Source organism: Brienomyrus brachyistius, chromosome 21 (genome assembly GCF_023856365.1).
Source record: "Brienomyrus brachyistius isolate T26 chromosome 21, BBRACH_0.4, whole genome shotgun sequence".
NCBI lineage: Eukaryota > Metazoa > Chordata > Actinopteri > Osteoglossiformes > Mormyridae > Brienomyrus > Brienomyrus brachyistius.
The window spans coordinates 12413864-12432380 of NC_064553.1; the positions used below are offsets into that span (position 1 = coordinate 12413864).

At 44.9% G+C, this 18517-nt stretch overlaps 1 protein-coding gene across 3 annotated transcripts in view; it reads right to left on the minus strand.

Moving 5' to 3' along the window:
- The window catches only part of LOC125716533 (G-protein coupled receptor family C group 5 member B-like), a 37979-nt gene extending 26755 nt beyond the window's left edge, over positions 1-11224 (minus strand). The window contains exons 1-4 of one of the 3 annotated variants that reach the window (XM_048988948.1): positions 11108-11224; positions 9879-10874; positions 9726-9784; positions 9242-9409 (exon numbers count right to left, since the gene is read on the minus strand). In XM_048988948.1, coding sequence (XP_048844905.1) covers positions 9344-9409; positions 9726-9784; positions 9879-10874; positions 11108-11171 — 1185 coding nt within the window. In that variant the 5' untranslated portion in view covers positions 11172-11224 and the 3' untranslated portion in view covers positions 9242-9343. Of the gene's footprint in view, positions 1-9241; positions 9410-9432; positions 9785-9878; positions 10875-11107 lie in introns of those variants that run through there. The other 2 variants (XR_007384349.1, XM_048988947.1) reach the window with 2 other exon arrangements.
- Between the last annotated feature and the right edge of the window lie 7293 nt (positions 11225-18517).

The following is an 18517-nucleotide window of genomic DNA, read 5'->3' on the forward strand; positions in this document are numbered from 1 at the left end:
AGCTTGGACATTTGGGAGGGGCTCAAAGCAGTGCTACTGCTCCTCTGCATTAAAAGGAGCCACTTGGTGTTTTGGGCATCTGTCTAGAATGCCTCCTGGATGGCTTCCTGGGGAGATGTTTTGGGTATGTTCAACTGGGAGGAGGCCCCAGGGCAGACCGAGGACACGCTGGAGTGATCTCTTGGCCTGCCTGGAAATGCTTTGGTATTTCCTTGGTGGAGCTGGCTGGTGAGAGGGAGGTCTAGGCATATACCTACTTAGGCTGCTGTGCCGTGACCTGACCCCAGGTAAGTGGCGGATAGTAGTTGGATTGGATGGGCTTTAGTAAATATTAAATTGTGGATATAAAATACCAATTACAAAGATGATATACATTACTTTAATCATCAAATTATTATACTGTTACAAATTTATTCTAGTTCTTCTCCCAATGGTCAGCAGCAGTCTGCTCATAGCCAATTGAGCACAGATGTGCTCCTCAGCATCCAGATGTGTCTCTCTGGCAAGGTGCAGAACTTCCTGTTCCAGTCTCAGAAAAGAAGAACAACAGGAAAATATAACAAGCACATGTCCTTCAGCTGGTACTCTGCACCCTGTACACATACAGCTAGTCTTCCCCCCACCAGATTAATCCCCACCAGTTTTAATCATGCAATGCATGTACTGTTGCTTATTTATTCCATCCAAATTTCTGTTGGTATCACAGTCTCTGAAAACAACAAAACCACAACAGCTGTGGCAGAAGACCTCCACAAATATCCCTCAGCTGGTACTCAGAATCCTGGAGACAGTCAGCTTCCCCCTCCCCTCCCAATGGTCACCAAAGCTGCCTCTCTGTGTAATAAAAAGAAAGTGCTGTACCTGAGCTGCTGTGCAACGCAGAGCCCTGGCTCTCTGCAATCGACCGGGTGGACAGGGGAATGCCCTCTTCCACACTGGCCTCCCTTGGGGTTGGGGTAATCAATTCCTTGTATAGATGGTGTGCCAGATAGATGGCATAGCAGTGGAGTAGCTCATGATGAGCCGACTCGCAATGCTGTATCTCCACTGTGGCTGACCCCAAGCCACACCACAGGTCAAGGTCATCAGCACTGCTATAAGCAGGGCCAGGCAGACCAAGCTGATACCCAGCGGCTTGTACTGACAAACCAGCTGGCCTGGGTGCAGTGCAATCAGCAGGATCCACTCAAGAATGGTGATACCCAGCGCTACAGGGCAGGCATGGGCCTCAGGAATGGTGTGCAGTAGCAGCAGCAACGAAGTCTGTGCCACCAGCATCTCTGGCCTTTGTAACTGGAGGACTGGATGTTCAGCTTTGTCATGGCCCGATAGTGAGCCAGACAGATGCCCCACATCATGCCACAGGTGAAACTCATGATGAGCCCAAACATGACCCTGAACCTGGACTGTGACTGCCCCTGAGCCAAGCCACAGGCCCAGGTCATCGGAACTGCTATGAGCAGGGCCAACCCGTACAACCCTGACTGACCTGCTGGCCTGGATGGACCACAATTGCCAGGATCTATTCAATAATGACGATACCCTGCATTATGGCCAAGCCTATTGCCAGCGCAGCCAAGGCCCTGGAGCAGGAGCGCGCCGGAGTAGGAGCGCGCCGGAGCAGGAGCGCGCCGGAGCAGTCACACACTCTGGAAAGTTAAGTATGCGATACTCAGGACATAGCCCCCCCCCCCCCCCCCCAGAGGGCGTGCTGAGCAATACACACACGCTCATCACTCTCGATGATGTGCACAAAGCTGAGAACACAGAGCATGCAGATGGTGGCGAGGAGCAGGAGGAGGAGCCTCTGTGATGTGCTGCAGGCGGCACAGCAACACCAGGATCAGCGAGGCCAGGACCTGTATGTTCAGTGCAGTGTTTGGGTTGCCTCAGTGTGTCTGTGGGTGAGGTGCTGAATGTGGAGCTGCACTCACTGCGCTGCTGTTCATCTCGGTCAGCTTGTACATCTCCATGTGGAAGGAAGTGCTGGGCCTTGGTTCTGCACTTCCATTCCACTGACTTGCTGATCCAGCTAAACGTAAGAGTGGAAGGAAATAGTGAGGGTTATGCTCTCTCTGAAACACACAGACAATATAGCAAAAAGAAAGTACCATACCTGAGATGCTGTGCGATGCAGAGCCCTGGCTCTCTACAATGGGCTGGGGGGACAGGGGAAGGCCCTCCTCTATACTGGCTTCTCTCGAGCGTGGCTGGGCCTGCATGGGAATATCATCTGGACCCGAAGGCTGTGAGGCTGGGCGCAGGCAGGCATGAGCTTCAGGGGTGGCGTGGAGCACCAGCAGCAGCCAGGCCTGCACCACCAGCATCTTTGCCAGCATCTCATCTTCCTTGTTAGGGGACTGGACAGAAAGCGATTTGTTGTACAGTTGGTAAGTTAAAAATATGGCCCACACCACAGCAGAGATGTAGCACATGATGGCCAAACTCACAATCCTACATCTCCGCTGTGCCTGCCCCCGAGTCAGGCCACAGGTCAAGGCAATTGGTACTATTAACAGCAGGACCAGCCCGTATGGGCAGACCACGCTGATACGCAGCGGCTGATACTGACAGACAGGCTGGCCTGGGTGTAGTGCAATCGCTAGGATCCACTCAAGAATGGCAAGACCCAGCACTACAGCCAAGCCTATCGCCACCTCCGCCATGGCCCTGAAGCAGGGGCACCGGGGCAATCACACACCCTGGGTCGCTTGGTATGCAATGCCAAGGATTAACAGTGCCCCCCAGAAGGAATGCCGGGCAATGCACACATGCTCCTCTTGATAACGTGGACAAAGCTGAGAGCACAGAGTATGACTATGGTGGTGAGGAGTAAGATCAGCGAGGCCACTCCACTGCGAGCCTCAGGCTCTGTGATGCGCCACAGGCGGCACAGCAACATCAGGGCCAGGATCAATGAGGCCAGGACCACCACGCCTGCCGCCACTGCCACACCCCACACTGCGTCCAGGTCACACAGCGCAGTGAAGGGCATCTTCAGGAGGGAGCCACAGCCTCGAGGAGAAGCCTCATCCTCTGCAAAGCTGTGGCTCACCAGGGAGAAGATGAGGAGGATATGGAACATGGAAGGGAATGCCATTGCTGACAGAGAGACGACAAAATCATTTTAGGGGTGGAAGAGGCATTAGTTCATTATAAACAATATACTGCTATGTAGGACACAGCACCTGTGACAAAGTCAGATCAGCATAGTGTCAGTGTTTAACCACTGCGGAAAAGTGTATTGTGAGATAAGCAGGTTTCCACAGTTTAGGTAAACAAATGGAGAAGCAGAAGGATACATCAGTCTTTCGAAAGCAAAAAAGTGGATGAAATTAATTATTTTTTCTTAATTCCCACAATTTTTTACTACTAGCCTACTGGAATAGTTCAGTACACAATGGGAGTACAAGTGCAACGTGCTTTTCTTTTGTATCCAGCGTACTGGTGGTTGGTATTTTTGTACATAATTTGAGCATAATTTGCAGTGTTTAAAGGACACATTTCGATAGGGGGTTACCTTGCCGAAGTCTGTCGTCTTCACCAGCTTGTAAGTCACGATATTCACCTATGCTCATTCTCATCTGAATTCCCAAGTATTCTTTTAGCTACATGTATATATAAGAACGCTTGTTAGGTAATGATCTGATTATTGCGTGTTTTAGAATCTCGGCAACGTCAAAACCGACACTGAAAAAAACCAACACCGAATAAAAACAAGCAAATTTCTCAAGTCGCACTTCCACTAGTATGCTGATGTACAACATCAGTAGTGGGCCATCTAATTCTCAAAATATCTTAAATTCCACTTTTGCCAATTAAGTCCTTGAAAAGTATTACACGGTGGTCCCTCCTTATCGGTGGTTTTGTTTCCCGTGGTTTCAGCTACCTTGTCTCCGAAAATGTTAAATGGGGAAAAAATAATCAGTTTTAAACTGCGCCAGGCTGAGCAACCTGATGAAATCCCACACCGTCCCAGCCGGGGTGTTTTATCGAGCAATGCTACCTATTGCGACGTGCTGTCGAGCCTTTCTGCGCATGTGCAGTTCCACCGTTTTGGGGTTTTAGGGGTTTTTGGGGGTTAGGGTAAGGGTTGGGGCTATCGATTAGCACTACGGTAACTCAACTCGTCAGAACACCGGACGTATATCACCCCTCCATCCAGCGTATCCATACTATTGAGTACCCACCTCGGTTATCCGATCTATTGTCGCGGTATGGTAATGCTTGTCTTCAAGCAATTGTGTTTTTTAGAGAGGGATCACATTCACATAACTTTTATAACGGTGTATTGTTATAAATGTTCTACTGCTGTTAATAGAACATCATAGTTGTCTCTTATTGCCCCTAATTTACAAAATCAACTTTATCATAGGTATTTATGTCTAGGAAAAAACGTAATATGCTGTATGTAGGTTGCGGTGCTCTCTGTGGTTTCAGGCATCCGCTGGGGGTCTTGGAATAAGGGGTGGCTACTGGATTTAGTCTAATGTTGAAAACCATCTAATGTTGAAAGTTTAAATGTGACTCTCCCTAAGGGGTATACTACCAAGTCTGTTTTTAATCACGGACCTTTGATTTCCACAGGCAGAGATGCAGATAGCAGTCATTTTGCATTTTGAGCCCTTTCGCTATGTGTGCTATATCATGTTCATATCTATGAAAAGAGATGATCTCTGCGATAACGAGATATTGGTTCAGCATTTTGAAATTTTAATTAATTTTAGGATATTTGCACTTTCATCTCGCGTTTGCTTGCTTACATGCACTGGTGGTGAATGGATACAGTGCAGTTACTAATAAAGATGGATAGAAATACATAATCAGAAAATCAAGTAGTCCTCCCCAGCTTCCATTGCTGTAAGAATGGGAGGAAATAGTGAGGGTCATGCTCTCTCTCAAACACACAAACAGTAGGTCAATGTAGTAAAAAAAGAAAACACTGTACCTGAGCTGCTGCGAGATGGAGAGCCCTGGCTCTCTACACTGGGCTGGGGGGACAGGGGAAGGCCCTCCTCTATACTGGCCTCCCTCAGGCGGGGCTGGGCCTGCTCAAGAACATCATTTGGACCCGAGGGCTGCGGAGCTGGGCACAGGCAGGCATGGACTTCAGGAGCAACATGGAGCACCAGCAACATCCAGGCCTGTGCCACCAGTACCTCTACCTGTAACTGGTCCTTCCAGCTGGAGGACTGACCAGGAAACACTTTTTTGAAGTTGTAGAGTAAATATAACACCCAAATAAGGAGTGAAGCGACGCTCATGAGGAGCAGACACAAGGCCCGGCATCTCCACTGTGGCTGCCCCTGAAACAAGCCACAGGCCAAGGTCAATGGCAGTGCTAGGAGCAGGGCCAGCCCGTACATGCAGGCCAAGCTGAAATGTGGCGGCTGGTACTGGCAGACGGGCTGGCCCGGGTGCAGTGCAATTGCCAGGATCCATTCGATGATGGCTATGCCCTGCATTAGGCCCATGCCGATCAGCACCCCTGCCAGGGGTCTGAAACCGGAGCACTTGAGCAGTCGCGCACCCTGGGTCGCTTGGCATGCTGTGGCCAGGACAAACAGTGCCCCCCAGAGGGAGTGCCGGGCAATACAGACAGTGTCGTCCCGCTCTGACATACATAAAGCTGAGGACGCAGAGCATGAGGACGGTGGCGAGGAGTAGGAGCAGCGGTGCCACCCCACTGCGAGCCTCAGGCTCTCTGATTTGACGCAGGCGGCAGAACAGCACCAGGGCCAGGATCAGTGAGGCTAGGGCCCCTATGCCTGCCGCCAATGTCACTGCTTGGCCCCACACTGCATACAGGTTACACAGCGGCCTCTTCGGGAAAGAGCCACAGCCTTGAGGAGAAGCCTCATCTTCCGCAAAGCCGCTGCCCACCAGGGAGAAGATGAGGAGGATATACAAGAAGGAGGGAAATGCCATTGCTGACAGAGACAGAGAGAGACTACAAAATCATTTTATGGGTGGAAGAGGCATTAGTCCATTATAAACAGTGTACCACAATGTAGGACACATCACCTGTCACTTTTGTGACATCTCAGCAACATACTATAAGTGTTTAACCACTGCAAAAGAGTGTACTGTGAGATAAGCAGGCTTCTACAGTTAAGGAAACAAATAGAGACTTTACTTATATATCTGAGTCTTTCAAAAGGAAAAGGAGGAGTGGATTACTTTATAGCTAATTTGCTTAGGAACCCTAAGGGGAAAACGTAAAGGTGTTTGTCGCAACTGATTGTATTGTAAGGAAACTAACTATGACTTTAAGAAAAATGTTTTGTGCAACCGGCCCTGGTTCCAAGTTCCTTTGCGGTCTTCACCGAGAACTTCTGTAGCTTCTGGCCACTTTCGTGTGTCGTTTTTTCACGGCATAACAGGACCTTAATGTTAAATAAGCATGTGAGACTCAAAACTCGTAGGTTAAAGTTAACAAGTAATTTCATAAGAAACTACACCGCCACCCTAAAAATGGAAGATGAACAAGTCGTTTTGTCAGTAGTTGTTTATTAGTAATAGGGGGAATCGATTGTGAGCAAAACGGGGCACAGCATCTTATTTGTATATAATTCATATGATTTATTTATTTATTTCAATAGTGCAGCACGACACATGAAATAGCCCTTGAAATGCAAAATGTAACTTTGACCGATCAGGATATGGAGGTCTCAGTGATGGATTGAGTGCTTCCAAGAGACATACATGTCTCTAGTGGCGGCATTTTAGAGCAATCAGGCAATGAGCCGCAGATGAAACTACCGCGGAGGATACGAGCGCCAAAGGTAGCTGTCCCGAAAGTATTTCGCTGAACAACTTCACAGGATGGCTGTATGGGGGTACGTTTCCCAAAACCTCTCGTTAGCGTCTTACATAGGTGTACCCATTCAATCAGCAACTATGCTTTTGGGAAACATATTTCAGGGTCACTTTTGGTATTCTCATTTGTAGCCTGCTCTGTGGCAGAAGTTCCTCGAAGTTTGCAAACACATTGTTTATTAACGTCGTACTCAGAAACAGCTGCCACCACTGCAGCTTCTTCGGACAACCTTTGTTTGCTCTCTCAGGTCTATTATCGGCAGCACCTATTTTCATATGTAATAATCAGCATTTTTTCCATACCACTTCTATTAAGCTTTATGGGGAGATGGATATATCCGAATCTGTGGGTAAAAGCGAACCATCAGCGGATCCCATATATATGTGATTTTCGTGTACTTAACAGTACAATATGGAGGCTCTAGAAATAGCAAGAGGTGATCCTCGGATCTTTGTGATCAGGGTAACTTATTGGTGAATTGCATGTTGATAATGTCCTGACAAAAATGTTAAACACGTTATCAACAGAATTTTACAACATCTTCATTCACATTGGGGGACACATTTTAGACTTTTTGTACGTATATTTTTAAATGATCATTTAAATTTGGCATAAAGGGGGACCATAAAATCATCCACTTGTCTTTTTACTTTTGAAAGACTCAGGTGTATACTGATATACTATCAATACAGCCAAAAATTACATCACTGAAAAACTATTGGTGAGAGCAAATTTCTATGTGCATTTCCTAAAGCAGCATTAGTAAGTTCAAAAGACAACCCTTAGTTGTTTTATACTTAGATCTTTGTTAACCACTGTTATGCAAAACACCTGTATTTTACAATAATTATAACAAATGGGCCGTTTCTCAACAACATGTGATGTGAAAATTTTGAAGTGCTGAAATCAGCATCACAAAATCAATCTGGCACCATAAATTATAAACAAAAAGCTTGTGAACCAGTGTTGTGGCTGATTCGTCTCCTGAGGAATCCAAAAACCCTGTGTGTTGTACTGTTAGGGCCAATGTTCTAGTACTCGAGACCTGTCTTGTCCCGTTTTATGTGATAATACATTATTCTATTATACATGCAGCATGGTTTTTCAGACCTGTGGTCAGCCTTTCAAAATCCTATTTCTACAGTGCTAGATTTGTATTAGCCACTGTCCGCACCTGCCTCAAGTCTGCCCCCATCAGGCCCGTCCCTAAACAGGCAGCGGTCAGGACCCTGAATGACTACCATCCAATGGCCCTGACCCCCATCATCATGAAGTGCTTTGAGCGGCTGGTCCTAGCACACATCAAGAAGAACATACCTCCCTCCCTGGACCAACATCAGTTTGCCTACTGGTTAAACAGGTCATCTGAGGATGCCATTACATTGGCCCTCCACACTGTGATCCTGGTCCCCACATGGGAAAACTGTATTTTTTTAAAATCTGTGACTGCAATAAAAAATACTAAAAATGCAAAAACCCTTGCATTTTGTTTGGTTACTTATGGTTATGGTTAGGGCTGGGTGGGGGTTAAGCTGGTCATTGTCAGCATTAGTATTTTTCCCATAGAAATGAATGAGCAGTCCCCAAAAAGCTATGATTACATGACCACGTGTCTGTGTGTGTAGGTTAAGTATATATTACATTGTGAAGACCGATTTTTTCGATCCCCACAGGGGGAAACTCAGTTTCATAAGAATCTGAATGCAAAGAAAAATCTAAAGATGCCCAAAGTCTTTTAGCTGTTTTTTTTACTTACGGTTCAGATTGTCATTGTTGGATTTGGGTTTTTCCCATAGGACCGAATGGGCAGAATGAGACCCTTCTTTGTGCCTGCTTATAGATTTCAGACTCACCATAACCCTGCCTTGGATAAGAAATCATACGACAGCGACGGAAGTGGAAATTAATATATAACCACTTTAAAATGCACTTTTAATATAGTGTATATATATATAAACATGTTGAGTAAAGTGATGACATAACCAGGGATTGCCAACTTGTCCACAGAAGAACAAAAGGTCTGTGACATGGTAAAAAAATGCATTTTGGTCACAATGTGCGTCAGAATTTCCCATAGTATTGACCCCTGAATATAACTGTCATGTTTACCTGATTAGACGTCACTAAAAATCAAGTCAAAATCAGTCTAAAAACATTGTTTAAATTTTGTCTTCTCAATTACTCAGCAGTGTTGTGGACGTAACACAGAGCATAGCAGGTGAGCGCCCAAATAAAGGGACTGTGCTCCTTCGTATCAAAATTAAAAATGAAAGCTTTAGTAAATTATATTAAATTGTGGATATAAAATACAAATAAATTCTAGAGAATCTCCAACATGAATCTTCTTATATATCATTTAGTGAATACAATTAAATGCTTATTTAACCCTTTAGCAACAAAACACACCAATTACACAGATGGTCATAAAAATTACATATTTTAATCATGTAAGTATTATATTCTTGCAGATGTCCAGTGGGGAGCAGCAGCAGGTCCATGGCCAATGAAGCAGAGCCATCCTGCTCAAAATCCCGATTTCTGTATATGCCAAATGTGATATATTCCAGTGGAGGTGGAGGGCATGGGCTCCTGCAGATGAGAAACAAGTATTTACTGACCTTATAAACATCCTTCAGCAGTTCAGTGGTGACACTTAAAAGTTTTGACTGGGATTGCTGAGGGCTACTTGTGTATACATGCACCCCCTAAACAGCATGATGTAACTCGGACTGATGGGGGTGCAGCCCAGTTCTAATTTGACCTGCATCCATGGTATTTAGGCTCTGGTCAGGTGAGGTCTGAGGAACAAGGAAAGGCCTGTAGACCAAAGCTGAATGTTCAGTGCAGTGTTTGGGTTGCCCCCTTGTGTCTGTGTGTGAGGTGCTGAATGAGGAGATGCACTCACTGCGTTGCTGCTCATCTCCATATGGAAGGATGTGCTGGGCCACTGACTTCCAGAACCAGCTTTATGTAAGAGTGGGAGGAAATAGTAAGGGTCATGCTCTCTCTCAAACACACAAACAGTAGGTCAATGTAGTAAAAAAAGAAAGTACTGTACCTGAGCTGCTGTGCGATGGAGAGCCCTGGCTCTCTACACTAGGCTGGGGGGACAGGGGAAGGCCCTCTTCCACACTGGCTTCCCTCGAGCGGGGCTGGGCCTGCATGGCAATATCAACCAGACCCGAAGGCTGTGAGGCTGAGCGCAGGCAGGCATGAGCTTCAGGAGTGGCATGGAGCACCAGCAGCAGCCAGGCCTGCACCACCAGCATCTTTGCCAGCATCTCGTCTTCCTTGTTAGGGGACTGGACAGGAAGCGATTTGTTGTATAGCTGGTATGTTAAAAATATGGCCCACACCACAGCAGAGATGTAGCACATAATAAACAGGCTGAGAATTCTACATTTCCACTGTGGCTGCCCCCGAGTCAGGCCACGGGTCAAGGCAATTGGTACTGCCAACAGTAGGGTCACCACGTATATGCAGACCAAGCTGATGCGCAGCGGCTGATACTGACAAACGGGCAGGCCTCGGTGTAGTGCAATCGCCAGGATCCACTCAACACTAGCAAGACCCAGCACTACAGCCAGGCCTATCGCCACCCCCGCCATGGCCCTGAAGCAGGGGCACCGGAGCAATCGCACACCCTGGGTCGCTTGGTATGCAATGCTAAGGAGTAAGAGTGCCCCCCAGAGGGAGTGTCGGGCAATGCACACATGCTCTTCACTCTCCATGACATGGACAAAGCTGAGAGCAGAGAGCATGATAATGGTGGCTAGGAGCAGGATCAGAGGTGCCACTCCGCTGCGAGCCTCAGGCTCTGTGATGCGTCGCAGGCGGCACAACAGCACCAGGGCCAGGATCAGCGAGGCCAGGACCGCCACGCCTGCCGCCACTGCCACCGCTACACCCCACACTGCGTCCAGGTCGCACAGCTTGGTGAATGGCCTCGTTAGGAGGGAGCCACAGCCTCGAGGAGAAGCCTCATCCTCTGCAAAGCTGTGGCCCACCAGGGAAAAGATGAGGAGGATATGGAGCACTGAAGGCATTGCCATTGCTATGGAGAAAGAGACGAAGAGATCATTTTGGGTCTGAACAACATACCATCAGTGTTTAACTACTGTAAAAAAAGTACTGTGAGATAAGCAGGCTTCCACCATATAGGGAAAAAAAACGAAGAAGGCAAAGGATATATTTGAGTTTTTCAAAAACAAAAGGACAAGTGGATTTCTTTATAGCTGATTTGCAGGTTTAAAGTACACATTTCGGATGGGGGGGGGGGTTACGTACCTTGTCGACGTCTGTAGTCTTCACCAGCTCTCAAAACACACCAACCTCCTGAGTTCATTTTCATACAAATGCCAAGTATTGCGGTGAACTACGTATATAAGAACTCTTGTCACGTGACGATTATTACGTCTTTTAGAATCTCAGAGACGTCAAAACCGGCACTTCGAAAAAGATAACGTCATTTTGAATACAAACAAATAAAAACTTCAAACAAAAACAAGCAAAAAGTGGCAAATGGTAAAAAGCCTGGACATAATTAATTACTATGATGTACAGGTCAGCTCTACATGCTCTATGGTAAAGGGGTGACTTTTTTTACTTGATGTCAGATATTGTGACCCCCGTGTGACTTGTGAAAAAGCAGCAATACATCATTCAAAACGTCTTTTCGCCGTCTATACACACTTCTAATGGTGTTTTCAAATTATATCGAGCATTCCTGATTCCAAAAGTAAATGTAGAGCACCAGACTACACGGTATCGTGTATCACAAAATTAATCGGCGTGTATTTGGGTTCGGTGTTCATTAGGAGGGCGGGGTCTGTTACAGTCCTGCTTCGGACTGCAATGAAATCCTTGTTGAAATCCGCTACGTAAGTCTTCTTCTTCGCTTCGCTCACAATACCTCGGTCTGCCCAGCATTTCAATATTTATAAGCTAAATAATTGTTGATTTCAGCGCACCACCAACGGGCAACTCTGATGTTTCGGCCACACCATCCCCACCGTCCCGTGCATTACTGTCTTCGTAAGGACCTAAGTCATTACAATATCTTGATTTTATAGCCCGAAAAACACACACACACGGACAGACTGTTAACTTTTAAAACGCTGCATTGAAGTACTTAAATAAACATTACCGATATCTTTAAATATTTGCTGGCCATATATTTCAGACATGAAGCAGCTTTTATAAAAGCCACACACTGGTTTTATGGCGCAGCTAGATTCACCATGTTCTCATGAAGCCCAGAACACTGAAAGTCCACAAAAATAATTGAGAAATGGACAGATGGGGTTTGGTGGCTTATAAAAATATATATACTGTAAAACGGAGACAGTTAAGACAACTTAAAATTTCAAGGCAACTTACTGCACTAGATTTTTGAGTTTTGAGGGCAACTCAAACTTCTACGTTTTTAAGAAAACCACCTATTGTTATGCCGAGTAATTATTTGTCGTTCAGATAATGTATCTTTCATATCTATAAAAACTTCAAATGTTTCGTTGTACATACTAAGGATTGCTAACAACAAAAGTTGTTCCGACCTATTGTTTTCTTAAGGTTTATCTTTCATATGTGTAAAAACGTAAAAATTTGAGTTTAGCATGCTAAGGCTTCGAAAGGCAGGTATTATATAACAAGTCATATAACAAATAACTAGGTGGTGGCTTTATAGAAAAAAGGCGAAATTACCTTTACCTTATTGTATAATTACCTCAGTTATGTAATGAGTACTCAGCTCAGCCATGACGGACAGTTAGAAGTGGAACTTCTGATACTTAAATGTATAATTACCTCAGTCGAGGAACGTTAGCTACTCTTCTCATATGGCTATTTATGTGTTTGTTCATCCACGTATGAATTTATTGGTTACAAAAAATAAATGGATTGGGCCCGTGCCATAGGGCAACTTCAAGCTGGTGTTCAGCAAAACCAAGTTGCAGTATTGTTTGGAGTGAGCCCTGGTTTCATCTCCAAATTGAAGGTCAAGTTCCAATGACTATTTCCTATTTATTTAACTATATGTTCTATTCAGATTAATTTCATGTGTGTTTTCTTGGAAAAAAAGGAAATTTCTAAGTGAGCCCAAACTTTTGAACAGTAGTGACGAATACAATTAAATTTATATATAGCCAAAAAACACAACAGTCACACAGATGATCATGTACATTATGTTTTAATCATGTAATGATTACACTGTTGCAAATTTATTCCAGGTCTTCTCCCAATGGGCAGCAGCAGTGGGTCTATAGACCAAACCTGCATGTTCAGTTCAGTTTTTGGGTTGCCTCAGTGTGTCTGTGAGTGAGGTGCTGAATGAGGATCTGCAAAACTGCTCTGCTGTTCATCTCGGTCAGCTCGTACATCTGCATGTGGAAGGAAGTGCTGGGCCTTGGTTCTGCACTTCCATTCCTCTGACTTCCAGAACCAGCTTCATGTAAGAGTGGGAGGAAATAGTGAGGGTCAATGTAATAAAAAAAGAAAGTACTGTACCTGAGCTGCTGTCATTGAAGACAGAGTCCTAGCTCTCCACAATCCACTGGGGGGACAGGGAAATTCCCGCTTCTAAGTTGGCCTTCCTTAGGTGGGGGAGGGCCTGCACAGAAACAACGTCATTGGGATCGGAGGGCTGCAAGGCTGGGCGCAAGCAGATGTGGGCCTTAAATGGCATGGAACAGTTATAGCAACCAGGCCTGTGGCACCAGCACCTCCGCCTGCAAGTGGTAATTCCAGCTGGTCATCTCATTCATGAATCGATAATAAAAGAGACAGGTGATCCACAGCATGGTGGAGGTGAAGCTCATGACAAGGGGCAGAGGCCAAGGTCATCGGCACTGCAATGAGCAGGGCCAGCCGTACACACAGACCAAGGCCATACATAGTGGCTGATACTGAGGGACCGGCTGACCTGGGTGCAGCACAATTGCCAGGATCCACTCAACAATGGCAATACCCTGCATTATGGCCAAGCCCACCTGGGCCTTGAAGCAGGAGTGCCAGAGCAGTCACACACCCTGGGTCGTTAGGTATGCTCAGGACACATAGCACCCCCAGAGGGCGTGCCAGGCAATGCAGTCATGCTCAATGACATACCAAAGCTAACGGCACAGCATGAGGACGCGGGCCTCTGTGATGTGGCACATCAGCACTGGGGCCAGGCTCAGCAGGGCCAGGGCCACCCCACCTGCTGCCACCGCCACACCCCACACTGCATCCAGGTCACATAGTGCAGGGAAGGGCCAAACACACACTGTACTCAAATCTTTGTGGGGACTGTCCATTCACTGCTATGGGCAGTGAATCCCACAATGACAACCTTAACTCCTGTCAAGCCCTAAGCTTCACCATAAATAACCAAACAAAATACAATTCTTTTGGCAGTTTAAATTTTTTTATTGCAGTAATAGATTTTTATGAAATGGAATTTCCCTTTGTGAGGACTGAAAAAAAATGCCCCCTACAACGTCAAAATAATCGATTTTTAATGTATATCTAACCCACAAACACATAGTGTTTTGCTATTCTCTCTAAAGATACGGTTTGTGTTCCAGACACCTCCCTTACCCCCACCCATACAGTCGTATATCCACCTTTATTTAGCAGCGTGTAAGAGCCTGCAAACAAACATGTATAGTTTACCCACCATTTTGTTTAACAGCTACACCACTGCTTCTAACTTATGGCCTATTTTTTCTGGTGTAGATACCATGCTGACCGTCAGCCTGTACAGGAGAAGCAGATTTAGAACATAGGTGTGTGGGCATTTGTGGTCATCGCCCCTCCCCTCCATGTCCCTTCTAGATGTGAGTGTGGGATGCAGAGAGACAGCGAGTAACGTCACTTGTCTTTACTGCAGCAATGGAACTGGGACACAAAATAGCCGTTGGACTCATGACAGGTAAAGACACAATCAGCGCTTCTATAGAGTTTGTGTTACGCTCACATTCATCAAACTTTTTTTTTTTTAATTATTTCAAATTTTACAGGAAGTAGGAAGTAGTTTTGCTCTACATTAACTGCACCTTCATAATGCCTTTATAATGCACAAAAACTTTTTTTTACTAATTATTTCAAATTATACAGGATGTAGGAAGTAGCAGTTGAAATATATATAATATTTTTAGCAAGAGATTCAAGAGTTGTAAAACATATTCTTAGGAATTCTTTAGTCTTTTATGTATGACTCTTCTTGTATTGCCTCTCTTGTTTGACAGCAATTACTTAGATTCACATGCTTTGATATTGTATGCATTAATTGATAATTTACCAAAAGTTGAATAACCAAAAATGCACCTCTGAATGCATAAAATATGCTAATCTAACATTCCAGTCATTGACTAACCTTGATTGGAATAAGCAGGCACAGATACAGACTGCAAACAAATAGCTACATTCAGTCTCACTTGTTTGTATATGGCAAGAATGATAAATCATTACCTGCATTACATATGGAATAATTACCTGAATCAAAGAGGGGATTATCAGCAGTTAACATAAATGGCCGCAGAATATTATGCTGTTATTTATAAGCTGATTAAGGTTCTTGGTCTGCATGTCTAGTTAGTTTAATTAATGTTTCTCTCCTTTAACATTAAAAAGCATCTCCACCGTGCCCAGAAGTCTGTATTTTAGAGGCACATGCAGCTTTCTGTCTGTGATTAACTTCTCTGACACATATCCTCTCTTCCCCATCGTCACAGTGTTGGCGTGTGTGGAAGCTGCTGTGGGCTGGTGCACAGTGTCCCAGCCTCAGGAATCCTGGGCCACCACCGGGGACTCCCTGACACTCAACTGCACCTTCCAGGTGCCAGACGAGTCTAGGGTTCGAGTGACCTGGTCTCATAGTGATGGATCCCAGGGAGGCCGTGTGCTGGTGTCCTCCAGCATTCGAGACAATAGAAGAAACGTATCAGACGATGGGGACCCCAAAGAGCTGGTGTACGAGGAGGGGGGACACAGTTGGTCCAGACTGACTCTAAGGAATACTAACTTCAACAATCAAGGGATCTACTTCTGTGAGGTGACAGTGGAGATCCCACACCTAGAGAAATGGAACGAAAGTTAAATTTGGTCATGTGGATGACAAAGTCTTGCCACAATAGGTTGTAGTGACATGTCAGACTGCAAAAATAAGAGTGAAAGAAAATTTAGATTTCATTTCTACATGCCCCCCCCCCCCCCCACCAAGCACCATACCAGTGCAAACCATGCCAGATCCCCCACCCTAAGCCCCAAGCTCCTGTAGGTGCTCACCAAGCTTGGGAAGCAGAAGCCTGTCTAGACCAGCAAGCTGAAAACATAAGACAGCATCTACTTGTCTTAATGTTGTGTGTTCAGATCAAATACCATCCTGAAATCCATTTTGTCCTAAATCCATCCAACCAGCACAGTTTGACTACAACGGACTATCTTATCATTCATATCAAGTCTTTGCGAATAAAATGTAACCATTGATATATATTTAAAATTTTACGCTTTTAAAATTCAATTATTCAGAGTCTGTTCTTGCTCAGCAAAACGTATGAGACGCGTTAAATTCATGTCTGAAGTGGATTACTTTTCAAGTTGTTTAGCCATTGGGGGAAAGTTGGAAACATTTTTGTTAAAATTTAAATATTAAAACGGACTAACCAGCCTATCCTAAAATCCCAATCAGAAATCCATATCTTTAATAAAAGCACATTCTTGCATTGGTTAAATGCACATTAACTTATTAATTATATTTTGAATAATGACATAGGCCTAGATATCCAAATCTAACCACAACAAACCATTTGATTTATATTAGCTTGGGCAGTGTCTGCTGGGGGGTTGGCGGGGGCCCATTTCACCTGCCCCCAATGAACTCCTTCTAAAAATGACAACATCTACACTACATGTGCACTGTTATTTCAAAAGTGTAAACAGTATTCATTCCGTGCAACATGAAATATCAATGAAAACAATCAACAATGATAACATCAAACAGAATAATCAAATAAGGCTAAAGTAATCAAGACTTGGTCAATGCACAAATGTACCAATACACTGAAAATAAAATATGCGATGGGGTGTCGCATTTAAAATACAAAATGGGGCTGCAAACCATCCATCCATCCATCCATCCATTTTCCAAACCGCTTATCCTATTGGGTCGCGGGGGGTCCGGAGCCTATCCCGGAATCAATGGGCACGAGGCAGGGAACAACCCAGGATGGGGGGCCAGCCCATCGCAGGGCACACTCACACACCATTCACTCACACATGCACACCTATGGGAAATGAAGCAACTCCAATTAGCCTCAGCATGTTTTTGGACTGTGGGGGGAAACCGGAGTACCCGGAGGAAACCCCACGACGACATGGGGAGAACATGCAAACTCCGCACACATGTGACCCAGGCAGAGACTCGAACCCGGGTCCCAGAGGTGTGAGGCGACAGTGCTAACCACTGCACCACCATGCCGCCCCCGGCTGCAAACCAAAATAACATTATTAACTGCAGCAGCAAATGCTTTTTGCATAAACATTTTAATGTGCAGTATGAAATCACATTGATTTAATATAAGATAAATTAAATAAACACAACACCCACCAATCATGAGTGTTTTTAGATATTAAGTCTGCCGGACTTTAGATGCAAAGTCGTTGATTACATCAGCATTTGATGCAAAAATATTTGTTAAAAGGGTTAGGAAACTCCACCTTTTCGTCTCACACTGAAAAAATGAGAAAAATCCACCCGTTCACTGAAATAAATGTAATCAAAGAAAAACAAATCCTTCCTCAAGAAATAATTCATTTCAAGAAAAACACATGTGCTACAATTATTGGCAACCCAGCATTTAATACTTTGTACAGCCTCCCTTTGCCAGTATAACAGCAGAGTCTTTTCCTATGACATTTTATAAGGTTGGAGAATACAAAGCATGGTATCTGAGACCATTTCTCTTTACAGAATCTTTCCAGATCATGCAGGATCCTAGGCCCTTTCTTGTGCACTCTGCTCTTCAACTCCATACGTTTTCAATGGGGTTCAGAACGGGGGACTGAGATGACCGTGGCAGAAGCTTGATTCTGTGTTCAGCTAACCATTTTTATGTTGATCCGGATGTGCTTAGGTTAACTGTCCTGCTGGAAAATCCAGTGACGGCTCACTGCATCACAGAAGCTGCACCATATTTTACAGCTGGGAGAAGGTTCTTTTCATTATAGCCATCCTTCTTACGCCAAAGCAACCTTGAATGTGTATTGCCAAAAAGCTCAATTTTTGTTCCATTAGACCATAGAACATGATTCTAGTCAAAATTGTAGTAGCATTTTACACAATTGAAGTGCTTATATTTGTGGTTAACTGACAGATAAGGCTTCTTTCTGACACACCTTCCAAATAATCTGTTAGCATGAAGGTGACGCTGCATAGATTCAGAGACGTGGCAACCCCAAGATTTTACTTTGTCTTGTAATTCATCAACAGTGACCCTTCGGGATTTTTTTTCCCTCTCTTGAGATCCTCTTCACGGTACGTGGGGGTAGAATAAACTTGGGTCCTCTTCCAGGCAGGTTTGTAACAGTTGTTGTCCGCTTTTTTCTTATTGCCCCAACAGTAAAAATCGGCGTTTTCAGGCAAGTAGCTATTTTTTAAACCCATTCCCTGACTTATGAAGCTCAAGACACTTCTCCCTCATTTGGTTTGTGTGTTCACTT